We start from the raw sequence: 12645 nt of genomic DNA, 5'->3' as shown, positions 1-12645 counted from the left end.
TATGAGGGACATGAACATGTTGAAGCAACAAGGGCCATGACAATGGTCAGAGGGCTGGACCACCTCTCCTATGAAGACAGGCTGAGCGAGTTGGGGTTGTTCAGCCTGGGGAAGAGAAGGCTCTGGGGGAGACCTTATTGCAGCCTTCCGGTACCTGAAGGGGGCCTACAAGAAAGCTGGAGAGGGACTTTTTACAAGGGCATGTAGTGATAGGACAAGGGGTAATGGTTTTAAACTAAAAGAGGGTAGATTTAGATTCGCTGTAAGGAAGAAATTCTTCACTACGAGGGTGGTGAAACACTGGCACAGGTTGCCCAGAGAAGTTGTGGATGCCCGATCCCTGGAAGTATTCAAGGCCAGGTTGGATGGGGCTTTGAGCAATGTGGTCTAGTGGAAGGTGTCCCTGACCATGGCAGGGTGTTGGAACTAGATGATCTTTAAGGTCCCTTCCAACCCAAACCATTCTATGATTGATTCTATGATTCTATGAACATAATTGATACCTACTTTGGAGAAGTGGTAATACGCAATAACAAAGCTGAGCATAACCGACTTGGAATACCAGGTACTGCAGTATGGAAAATAAATTACACAATAGTTAAAAAAAGAGATATTATTTTATATTCAGATATTCTGTTATACTTAGGAGTGCTCATTTTATAAATTGGCTGTTACATAGGAATTTAGTTAGTGCTGCAATATGTGATAGCTGTGCCAGCACTAATACTGGAACAATCTTGTTAATACTATTGTATGAAGTGAATTGTATTGATAGTGCTGTATTATCTTTGATACGTTTGAGCTTCTCATCTTGGGTAAGAAGCTTCTCTTCCCACAGAAATGCCTGAAAAACCAAAAGCTTCTCCTCTAAATTGGGAACACATGTCAAATTTCATTTTGGGGCAGACAAGAGGTTTCATCTCTGGTTTTGTGAACTTCAGCCTTTGGACTATGGAAAATGAAACTAGTTCAGGCAAACAGCTCTGCACCTGTGTAAAGGGGAAGCTTTGGCAACATTGGACTTTTGAAGTGGAAGGAAATAGTCAAAACTACTACTTGAGGATATTTCTGGCTTTGAAAAAGTGTTGTTTCCCCCTGAAACTGATTAAGGCTTCCCATTACCTCCAGCATAATCTTGTAATATTGAATACTCTTTTGGTGTAGTTCAATTGCAATTTAAAAGGGATAATTCATTTTAAAGATAACAAAATAAACTGTGAACCTTGTAATAACAAGGGAAACTTACATTTATTATTATGGCTTCAGGTAACCTTTTTTCTCTGTTCAGGATTGCAGGTGAAACTATTCAATAATTGTTTTGGGTACTGCTTTCATTTAGCAGGGTGTTATGAGGAAAAAAGAAAACACTGACCTTGAATTAATAAACACTCAAAAGCAGAAATTGGGAATAACCCAATAACCAAAAGCAGAAAGTAGAATAACCCCCCAAAATTTACGAATACCAATCCTGTCTAGGTCAGCAAAACCACTTGTGTGTTTTTAATACAAATTTGAAAGCAACTGTATATGTATGCCACATTATTAACAATGAGACCTCTCAGCCACGCTCTGAAAACTTTTTCTTCTTGGTAGCCAAATAGTTATAATAAACCAACCCACAAAAGATGTTCAGAGAACACAATGTCAACCTTTCACTTTCATTTAGATATCATATGCTTAAGTCAGTGTACTCTGAAGTTTGTATTTCTAAAGACTTTTTCTGTGAAAGCCTACAGATTTCTGCAGGATTTTTCATTACCTAAAGAAACAATGTTGGACTGAATGATTTGAAAAATACTGACTTTTAAAACATGATGTGATTCTCAAATGTTCATTTATGTATCTTTTCCCTTTGTTTCAGGAGCTGTGGAAGTGTCAGTCCGAAGTCCAGTTGCCTGCTGGTTTAGTGCTATGCTTTATTGCTTTGGTGGTTCAGTTTTGTCTTCGTTGATGCTTGCAGAACCTCCAGTAGCATTTCTGGCAAAGGGCACAAATATTATACTGGCATCTTCAGTCTGGTAAGCAACCACAGTTGAGTTAGATGGGTAGTATCGGTTCTGAGGAAGCTATACTTTGTAAACTGATGTTATACCATCAAGCTTGCATGTAAATCAGAAGCTTAACTTAAAAATGTTATGGATTCGGATGCTGTCTCTTCATCCAGAAAGTCACTGCAGCAAAGTAGCTGTTATGATCCTGTTCTATAGGAATAAAGTGCTTGTAAGAGAGCAACTCTTATGGGCTGTTTTATAATGAAATGCTCAGTCACTAGACTAGACTTGCCTTAGATTTTTATAGTATTCCTGGTCAAACAGCTGAAAACATTATTTTGGAATAAAGTGGACTTCAGTTACTGGTTTTCTGGACATAGGTAAGTCATAAACACAGTCTAGGTTTTCAGCAGTAGCTCTTGAAGACCAGAACCTGGCTGATGTAAAAATTTTGAACTTTTCTGTAATTGGGGGTCTAAGACACAGATCTTCTTTCTTCGCCTCTAGTTTCTGCTTCCTGACATAATTTTTTTTCTGTATTTTACCCTTTCCCAAATGGATGGGCGTTATAGTGGAAGACAGTATTAGTGGAAGACAGTAGAGAGCTGAATGGGAAGTCAGGTATGTGAAAAGGGCAGCAATTTGGCCTGTTTTGGAATTCAAAAAAAGCACTGGAGTTATTTTCATATAAATGTGGCCTTCCAGTGGAGTTAATTCGTTCCAGAAATTGATCTTTGAAGAAACCCTCAAACTTAAAAAAATTTGTGAGCAGCAGTGGGTTTTTGAATTCAAAAATCTTAATTCCTATCTTAGAAGAGTGTTATCTGCTTGAAATCCTTTAGTATCTGTTCCTTGTATTCCCTTAGGTTTTACAATTGCAAATTCATTAAAATGAAAGTAAGTGTTTCTGTCTGTCTATACATCTATATATTAGTCTTCTGGTCTTTGTGTTGCAATGGAGGGCAGATTTCATTTAGGCAAATTGGTGAAATGAATAATGTGCAATAAATAGTGCAGTATTAACAAAGCTTATAGAATCCGCTTATGGTTCATATTAGTCTAATGTGGGCAACATAACTGCTTGTTTTAACAAATGACACAAGTTAGGAGTACACGTAAACAGAACATGATTTCTGTTGAATTTAACATGGCCAAATGTGATTTGCTGTGCACAAATAAAATGAGGTTTTAATGAGGACCTGTGAATGTTATGAAACCTTTTAAGCTTCTAGTTTTACAAAGTTCTCTCGTCATGAGTATAATGACTTTAATTCTTGGTCCCAAATCATGTGAAACAAAATTCCCCAAGCCATACATAAAACTGGAAAATAAAAGAGGTTGTGCTACGCTTGAGAAATGCTCCTAAATAGTCTGTAGGACAGCGACATCTGCTGCTAGCAAGTCTTGCTAGCAGAAATTACAGGCAAAAGTGCCGTGATGGGACTGCAATGCTAGGTTCAATCCAGTTACCTGTGCTTCAGAGCCCTAAACCCACATTCTGCAATTGTAAATTAATTTTGGTTAGTGTTGTCTGTTGAGTACATGGCTTAAATGGCTATTTGCAGTAGCCATTAAAATACATGCTGTCTATACATCTTTGCCTTCATATCAACTGAAGCTTGGTTGCATACAAGGGCAATTGACTTTACAATAAGAGAAAAAGGAAGAATATAAGTAGTTCAAAAGTGAAGATAAAACTGAAAAACAGAGCAGTAGTTAGCTATTAATGTAAATTCCAATAACTTCCTTGTATGTGAGAAATAGGCTATTGCATGCTCCACTCTGGGAGGTCTTGAAGAGAAGAAGCTTTAAAAGTTTGCAGTGGCAAGGTACTACATCTATTGCTGAAAAAGAAAATATATTACTAGGACAGGACTTCAGCTAAACTTTGCCTTTCTGGGGAGGAAGCTTCCTGGCATTCTGCTGTAAAGGATAAGCATTTTTTTCTGAAAAAATACCCCAAACCCCAAGTGCTGTGCTGATTTCTAATCTCTAATCATAAAGCATGACTCTTTCTAGTTGTGGTGTCTGCTAGTAGTTCCAATGAAGTAAACTAGATACGAGAGGTCCATCTCTGCATTGCAGCTTGAGTAAACAGGAGAAGAATACAGCCTTAGAAATTCTTGGTAGACAGGATTGAGCTCAGAAGCCTAAACCAACAGGCAAGTATCTTTTTTTTAGAAAATAAGAAAGTACTCTTCCCATCTTTTAAAGGCTTTCTCTGCTTTTACTTAATTGTTACTCTCTTATTCCTGTGCTGAAATAATCTAGATACTTAATCTTGATTTTTTTTTTTGAGACCTTGAATGTCTCTGCAAGAACTGAATTTTGTTTATGATTGAAGAGATACAATGAAACAGCACATATCTAATCTTTTAAAATTTACTGTCAGCTTAGGATTTCATTGTTAGCCATCTTTATTTTAAAAGCAAGTTGATAAAAGATATTATTAAATTTTGAGTACTGTGCTTTCAACACTGAAAAAAGAAATGTGCTTGTAATTGGCAAGCTGGAAAAGCTAGAATTGGTGGTTACTAAGATGTGAAATGTGTTTGAAAATAGCTGTGCATTTCATCTGGCATGACACTAACTAGTGGAGGCATTCTTGCTGAAGTTATATAATTCCATGTACCTATCGATATGAAAGCATGGTGTCAGCATGTGATTTACCATCCTGTTGTAATCCTATAAGAAAAACCCCAAAACAAAAAAAAACCCCAAAAAAAAACCCCAAAACAAAAAAAAACCCCAAAACAAAAAAAAACCCCAAAACAAAAAAAACCCCCAACCAAACAAAAAAAACCCACAAAAAACCAAACCACACAAAGTCAGTCAGACAATTTAATAATTTGAATTATAAAAACATGATATGTAAGCTGTAGAACAGTTGGTAAAATTTAAAGCTGTTTCTCATGTACTTTAATGGATTCTTCTTTGGGACAATGAGGCAGTAAGAACAATTTCAAATAATGTTTGATGATTTTGGTGCAAGAGCTCAAGCATGCTCAAAAGCACTTCAGATTTGTTCCAATATGTCTACCACACAAGACAGCTATCAGTAGTATATCATGCATTGCTAGTCATATTCCAAAAATATCTTCAAAGGTTATTAGAAAGTGAATTCCTTAGCAAAAACTTTTGAATGCTGCTAATGGGTTTTCTTATGATTTTCAGGTATCTTGTGTTTTACTGCCCAGAAGACATATTCTACCGGTGCTTTGCCTTTCTGCCTCTTCGGCTTCTGGTTGCAGGAATGAAAGAAGTGACTAGGACTTGGAAGATAACAGCTGGCGTTGCACATGCAGACAGTCACTTCAAAGATGCCTGGCTTGTCATGGTAGCTGTGGGCTGGGCCAGAGGTAACATGCATAACATCTTGTTCTGATGGGTTGTGATGTTTTGGAGTGGTATTTAAATGGCTAGCCCTTCAGTGTCACTGTAGCACCATTGCTTGCTGTGCTGGATATGATAGTCCTAATACAGTCTGTTATCCCCTCAAGGAAAAAGCCTGTGCATCAGTTTTTCTGCCTGGATTAAGGGTGACATTGAGTGACTTTGAGTGAAGTTCATCTTATCCCTTCAGAAGGTCTTGTGAGGACTACTAAGATGGGCAGTTGATTGCAATAAAGAAATAGATCTCCTGTGTAGCTTCAGTGCTATTATTAAATTTTCCAACAGCATATTTCCTCAGAGCTGTTTTCCTTGCATGTGGCTGAAGAAGAGAACTTGTTTTCTTAGCTTTTTGGGTTGTAACCATTAGCTGATTTTAAACACAGGAATAAACCTTTTTGCCTGCCTGCTGTTTGGAGTGTGACTCTGGAAGCTACCTTCCTAGCTGCTATGTTTGTAGTCACAACGTTAAAACCACTTCAGGAAGTAGTAGTGCAGCTCTTGTTTCTGTTTGCTTGATTCTGTTCTGCTTTGGGAAACAACACGTGTTAATGTTACGATCTAACAAATTTTTTTCCCAGGTTATAATACAGATCAGTCTCATTAGCCAGAGCATCTAACACCTCCTTATGTCTTGTATTCTTTTAATGTAAAAATACATATCCACTTTTCTCGCAGAGGGTCCTCGTCATTTATGGAGACACTCTCTGTACTTACACGATGACATGAAGAATGGAATGGTGTAAGCCTCTCTGGAGATTTACTTTGGCAATTCAGGCTTTTTTTTGTAGTGATGAGTGCATCAGTTCAGATGCTATCACTTAAAAGTAAACCTGACGTTCTTGCTAAGTAGCTAAACCTCTGAGGTTTCATGTCGGTCACTCAAGTCGTGCGTGTATAAAAGATTGGATTAGTCTCTTTAAGTCTGAGCTTTGGGTGCCACATATGGCACCTGGTGCAACGAGTTTTTCTGGGAGCAATGATAGGTTGCGCAGTAGTGGTAGCTAGTGGTAGTCAGTGGAGGCTTATCTTAAATATCTGCAATTTCAGGAGCTGGTGGTGGCCTAATTTCCAACTTTGAGCAGCTGGTGAGAGGAGTGTGGAAACCTGAAACTAATGAACTACTGAAGATGTCCTAGTAAGTTTTTAAAAAAGACTGCAACATGTTAACTGTTGTTTTGCTAACTCCTTGTGTTGACACTCACTTTTAGTGGTTCAGATTTAAAAAAAAAAAAGGCAGTAGGATATGTTTGTACTCAATGTTTTGGTGTGTATCTTGTGAAAGATTGGTCGATGATCTTGAGTAATTTCAGCTGTTGTTTTAATCATTTTAGGTTCACAGCACAAGAACACCAAATGGGAAGACGAGTCAACAAAAATTATTTGGCAGAAAGCAGTATTGAGTCAGTAGGAAGTTGCTGGAAAGCAGTATTGACTCAATTTGTCTTACACGAACAGGGTCTTCTATCCAAAATGAAAGGACAGTGGTACCAGCAGTATACAAGTGAAGTCTGCATTTTTGGTGCATGTTCTGAGCACCACTAAGATGGTTTCCCTTCAGCATTGCCACTCTTATGTTCTCGGCCAGTACTGTTTTCCTCCACAGTTACCAATTAGTTGAGAAGGTGCAAATAGGTTATTCAATATAGCAGAAATGTACCGCAAGGTAGGAAATGTTACTTCTCTTGCAGAAGCAAAGTATGGGAATATTACATGGCTCCCGGTTTAGTCTGTACAGTAAAATGAGAATTGAGACAGGCTAGAAAGCCACAAGGTATTATTGTAAGTCAAGGTAAGCTCACTGTGGTAGTTTCCTAAAATTCGTTTGATCTTTCCCATGTTACTCTCAGGTCTTTAGAAATAATATTTTATTTCTTTTTAAAGTCATCTTGTTTTTCTGCAGCCACTCTTAGAAACAGAATAACAGAAGAGAAATTTGTAGCCTTTCCTTTGGCAATATTTCAATTTTTTATGGCTTATGTTAGTTGTTGGCTTTTTCTGAAATTCCAGGTATTTAGAATTTCTCTCCCTCTGTCAGTGCCTAAGTGGCAGTTTTGAAAGCAAACTTCCAGAAGGAAGAGGTCACTGTCAATAATAGCACTGTAAACCCAGATAACACTGTATTTGCAGGTGCAACACCAGAGCAATGCTTACTGACTGTGGCAGCGCTTGCATATATTTTCCTTCTCCATGGTAGATGTGGCTGAAAGTAACTCGGAAAGGATTTTTAAAATTTTGTTTAATATATAAAGCTTAAGAATATTAAATAGAAGTAAGTTACAAAGTTAAACGGATAAAATGTTCTGCAAATGCATGAGATGCCTGTATACACAGAGTTGTTGTTTTTGGCTTTCTGAACAGGAAGTTGATGCAGTAAATCTCTGAGTTACTGAAAAGACAGTGAAGAATGTGTCTACACTAGATGCTCTGTGATAACAGGAATGTCACCTGTACATGTCACATGTAGATCCAGATTAAGAAATGCTCAGAATTTTTCTGCCAGTGTATTAGTGCTCTCTCTTCAAACGACTTTAGATAACTGACCAAGGTTCTCTTGTTTTCTGACTGCATACCTCACAAGGGATTTACCACCAAAATGAAGATAGCTAGAAGATGTAAATCTTTGCATGTATCAAGTCAACACAGCTACGTTGGCAAAACCTGGTAACATAGGCCTGGCTCAAGTCAAGTATAAGCTGACTACAACTCTAGAACTGCTGGAGTGTCACAGTGGACCGAGACCTGGACTATGTTGTTCTTCAACACCTTAAACAACTCTTTGGAGTAACTTAACACCTGGAGTATAGGAGAGGAACCTAGTTTTAAGTCTAGTCCGAGTAGTGCAAGCTTTGTGATTTAACTCTTCAGTATTGGGAGAGGAAGAAGGGGAGCAAGCTGATGTATAGAGTCTGAATATAGGCATTGATTTGAGGTGGATGTTGTCAAGTATGAGTTTGCTGGCTTTGTAAAGTAGTGCTGAACTTGCTGATTGTCCATATTATGGACAGAAAGCATAGTAATAGTATATAAAGTGAAAGTCTTAGTTTAATTATAGCTAGGTTTTGGACCTTGTCACTGTTACCACAAGTTTTCATTAGTTCTATTCAGAAATAATTCTTTTGCACACTAAGAACATTTATTGCTTTCCAGGCCGCGGCAGCTTTCACTGTAGAGTAGCGAAGAGAAAGTAACACTGCTTGTTTGATTTCCAGCCCTGTGAAGGTAACTTTGATAGGAGCAGTTCTTTTCACCCTGCAACACAGCCAGTACTTGCCAATAGCAAGACACAACCTCATGTTTTTATACACCGTCTTTCTTGTCGTCTCCAAGGTAAGAATGTGAAAGCATTGCAAATAACTGAATAACAGAAAATATTTTATTTCATTATTTCCAAACAAAAAATATGCCCTCAAACATTCTACCACAAGTTAGAATGCGTGCTTCTGGATAGGAAGGCCAGGTCCTACTGAAGTCTTAAACTTGTGTTTAGTCTTCTATGCATGAGCAGTGCAGAAGACCTATTCTGTAACTGATACTGTTCAATGTATGGGGAAAAGAAAAAAAATCAGGAATTTTGGCACCCAACAGTTGATATGCCAGGCTTGTAGGTGCATAATCTCAAACAAAGCTTATGCTTGTAGAAAGAAACTCTCCTGTTCTCTGCCTTTTGCCAGCTGCTTAACACCTTCCTTGTACCTGTGCAGTCATCTGTGGGTTTGCAAGACAAGCCAACTAGGTTCTCATCTGGCTTAAAGTGTTCGCAACATAAGTGTTTAGGTGGGAAGAGAAAGTGTATCAAAACCACTTTGAAGTAGCTGTAACTACTTTTATAATAAAATAAGTACTACTTCTCTGTTGAATTCTTTAATCCCTCCAGTCTTGTTCATTTCCAGGATGATGCCTGTCTTCAGGATTATTAGCTAATAAGAAAGTGTGGTTTCTATGTTAGCAGAAGTCTGGCAATTTTACGAGGTTCAGAGCTGCTGTTGAACAGACTAGAGACTGTCTTAAAGTGGTGGTTGCCAGTCTCCTTTCTGTGAAGTAGCTGACAAGTTTAATTCTAGAGAAGTTGGTTTAGGGAGCCGAGACTTCAAGCTGATGCTCATGATTCTCCACCTAAACCAATAAAGGCATTGTTGAACTGGGGATGCTGGGAATGGAGAAGGAAAGGAATGTTATTTTCGAAGTGAGAAATTACAGCTGTCTTCAGAAGCTGGCTGTCAGGCTGCACTGAAATGAGTAAGTTCTTAAACTGATCGTCATACTGACTATCAGGAACTTGAACATCCAGTTAACTAATTAAGCAACAGTTGTGGATCTGGCATAGTCCTGTAGTAGTGTCTTGTTTCAGAAACTTTTCATGTCTCTGAAAACTGTAGAAGCTCTTGCAATATAAGCTTGTCTAGTACCTGGATCTACAAAACAGTTTTTTCTATGCTGATTCCAAGTTATGTATTCTAAGGAATTTCCACCTAAATCTCTCAACTTTATGGAATGAGTATGGCTGTGTGGAATTCTAACTTAAGTCTGGCTATGCATATATATTTAGGTGCTTACACATTGCATTCTTTCAATTTAAATGGAAATAGCCACTCTGTTTACAGTTTTTCAGTTTGAACAACGTACAAAAATTACACATAAAAGTTGCTCTTCACCTTAGTTATATGACATTAAATGTGGTTTAGTCTTAGGATGATTTTAGCAAACATGGAAAGTTTTTTGTGCCCATTCTTTGTGTATAGCTGTGTGAAGAGTGTAGGTCAGAAAGAAAAGCATTCTTTGATCAAGTCAAGCTAAAATGAATATATTTCTGTTCTTGGTGGCATGGCCTCATGCTCGTGTAGAAAGTTAGAAATGCTGTACATCCATTCAGCTTTGAACTTGTTTTCAATCACTGTGAAGTCATTAAAACTTTTATTGTAACTTGATCCTTGTTCTTCATAGGTAACAATGATGTTGACAAGATCTGCAACTTCTCCATTTGCTCCCTTTGAGGCTGCATTAGGCCATATGTTCTTTGGCTTGCAAAAGATACCATCCAAAGTGAAGGGTGAAGGTGCCGCATCTTCCAACGGCTCTTCAGTCTGTGACCCGTCTTCTTCTGAACAGCACCGTGATGGTGTTAAGAAAAGACAGGCGAAGAAAACAGAATAAGTGGCTTAAAATCCTTGATGGTCATAGCCTTTGAAGATGTTTCTATTTCAGATTAGGCTGGCTGAGAAATTTGTTTAAAGAAATGCATGTGAGGAGCGAACAGGGCTGTATACTATTGTGTTGTTGTTCGCCTTCGGAATGTGTTTCGTAAGCTACTGTTCAGATGTCTAAATGCACATGTTGGATTTGTAAGTTAGAAACTACAAATTTTTATAGTGGTTATGAGTTTACTAAATTTTGTATTTATGATAACTTTAAATGCTTACATGCTAAAAAGATAGTTTCAAAATGTGACAATCAGCTTTGTTATTTTTCCCGATATATCACTTGTTTTACCTCTTCCTGCCCTGCCCCCAATTCTTATGTTTCATTTGGATAGCATGGATTTGCACTGCCAAGTGTTCACAGTAGCATGTCCCAAAAAAGAAAGTAATCATCTGAGTCAGGCTTAATCACATTGCGTTGTAAAACCATGAAAATGTACCGAAGTAATGCCTTTAACTAGAAAAATAACTGAATTACTGTTGTAATTCACATTGCACTGGTCTAGATTTTCTTCAATTACTTAAGTAAATATTTTTCATACTTTTCTATTTTTTAAAATAAGTGTGCATTATCTGGCACTTTTAAAAATCTTTACAGTTAGCAAGTAGAAACACTTCAGTATTTTCATTGTTGGCTTACTTTGACACTTTATATGCAAGTGTTTGATATATAGCTGTTTTTCATGTTACATAGGTGATTTAACATGAGGTTTGTAGTTCTCTTTCAGTTTGGCTGGGACTAGACATCTCTGCCTGCACTTTTATCCAAGCATACGTATTTTTTTCTTTTCAAAGCCGAACTTCCTTTTAAAAAAGTATACTGGACAGTATATTTACCTTGTTTCTCGTGAGTTCAGCCCTATTATGCCTGCTGTTAATAAATACCAGCACTAGTTTGTAGCAGTTACCTCTGGTGCTATTGGGGAAGAAGCCTGGTGTCACCGGCAAAATTTTGGGTTTTTTGATCATGGGTTGGTTTACATGACACCAGGCCTGCTGGCGACAGATGGGGTACACCTGTTTGAAGGGGGAAGAGGATCTTTGCACAGGAGTTAGCAGGGCTCATTGAAAGAGCTTTAAACTAGATTTGAAGGGGGAAAGGAATAAAACCAGGTTCACTAGAGATAAGCCTGGGAGCAGCACGCCATTGTTTGAGGGATGGTGTGCTAGCAAGGTCCTTCAGCCTGCTGTATCAGTGGAGGTACATCTCAGATGGAGAGATGCTACACCACTTAGACACACACAAGTCTATGGGGCCAGATGGGATCCACCCAAGGGTACTGAGGGAGCTGGCAGAAGCAAGGGGTACGGGGGGAGCGGGCAAAAGCGTCTCAAAGCCACTTTCCATCATTTACCAGCAGTCCTGGCTAACTGGAGAGGTTCCAGTTGACTGAAGGTTAGCAAATGTGATGCCGATCTACAAGAAGGGCCAGAAGGAGGATCCAGGGAACTACAGGCCTGTCAGCCTGACCTCGGTGCTGGGGAAGGTTATAGAGCAGATCATCTTGAGCGCCATCTCACGGCACATACAGGACAAGCAGGCAATCAGGCGCAGTCAGCATGGGTTTATGAAAGGCAGGTCCTTCTTGACTGACCTGATCTCCTTCTGTGACAAGGTGACCTGCTTAGTGGATGAGGGAAAGGCTGTGGACGTTGTTTACTTGGACTTTAGTAAAGCCTTTGACACCACTTCCCACAGCATTCTCCTGGAGAAACTGGCTGCTCATGGCTTGGATGGGCCTATGCTTTGCTGAGTGAAAAACTATCTGGATGGCCAGGCCCAAAGAGTTGTGACGAATAGAGTTAAATCCAGTTGGTGGCTGGTCACAAGTGGTGTTCCCCAGGGCTCAGTATTGGGGCCAGTTCCGTTTAATATCTTTATCAATGATCTGGACGAGGGGATTGAGTGCACCCTCAGTAAGTTTGCAGACAACACCAAGTTGGGCGGCAGTGTTGATCTGCTCGAGTGTAGGAAGGCTCTACAGAGGGATCTGGACAGGCTGGATCAATGGGCCGAGGCCAACTGTGTGAGGTTCAACAAGGCCAAGTGCCGGGTCCTGCACTTG

The 12645-nt window shown here is 38.9% G+C and overlaps 1 protein-coding gene across 1 annotated transcript; it reads left to right on the top strand.

The window, feature by feature from the left end:
* The first annotated feature begins 1866 nt into the window (after positions 1-1866).
* TMEM38B (transmembrane protein 38B) lies at positions 1867-11126 on the top strand. The gene is made up of 5 exons (XM_009334311.1): positions 1867-2018; positions 5166-5350; positions 6432-6519; positions 8594-8711; positions 10326-11126. Exons 1-5 carry the CDS (start codon positions 1912-1914, stop codon positions 10533-10535), a joined length of 708 nt encoding a protein of 235 aa, XP_009332586.1. The 5' UTR covers positions 1867-1911; the 3' UTR covers positions 10536-11126.
* The last annotated feature ends 1519 nt before the right edge of the window (positions 11127-12645 follow it).

The sequence above is a fragment of the Pygoscelis adeliae genome, unplaced genomic scaffold (genome assembly GCF_000699105.1).
Source record: "Pygoscelis adeliae isolate BGI_AS28 unplaced genomic scaffold, ASM69910v1 Scaffold311, whole genome shotgun sequence".
Classification (NCBI taxonomy): domain Eukaryota; kingdom Metazoa; phylum Chordata; class Aves; order Sphenisciformes; family Spheniscidae; genus Pygoscelis; species Pygoscelis adeliae.
Note: the sequence above shows the minus strand (reverse complement) of the source record. Positions and strands in the feature narration are given on the sequence as shown.

What these genes read in the sequence shown, in the direction of transcription:
- TMEM38B (XM_009334311.1), top strand. Translation starts at nt 1,912, where the DNA reads ATGCTTTATTGCTTTGGTGGTTCAGTTTTGTCTTCGTTGATGCTTGCA. An exon ending in AGCTGTGGGCTGGGCCAGAG is followed by an intron (nt 5,351 to 6,431) that starts GTAACATGCATA and finishes CTGCAATTTCAG; the next exon opens with GAGCTGGTGGTGGCCTAATT. An exon ending in GAACTACTGAAGATGTCCTA is followed by an intron (nt 6,520 to 8,593) that starts GTAAGTTTTTAA and finishes TTTGATTTCCAG; the next exon opens with CCCTGTGAAGGTAACTTTGA.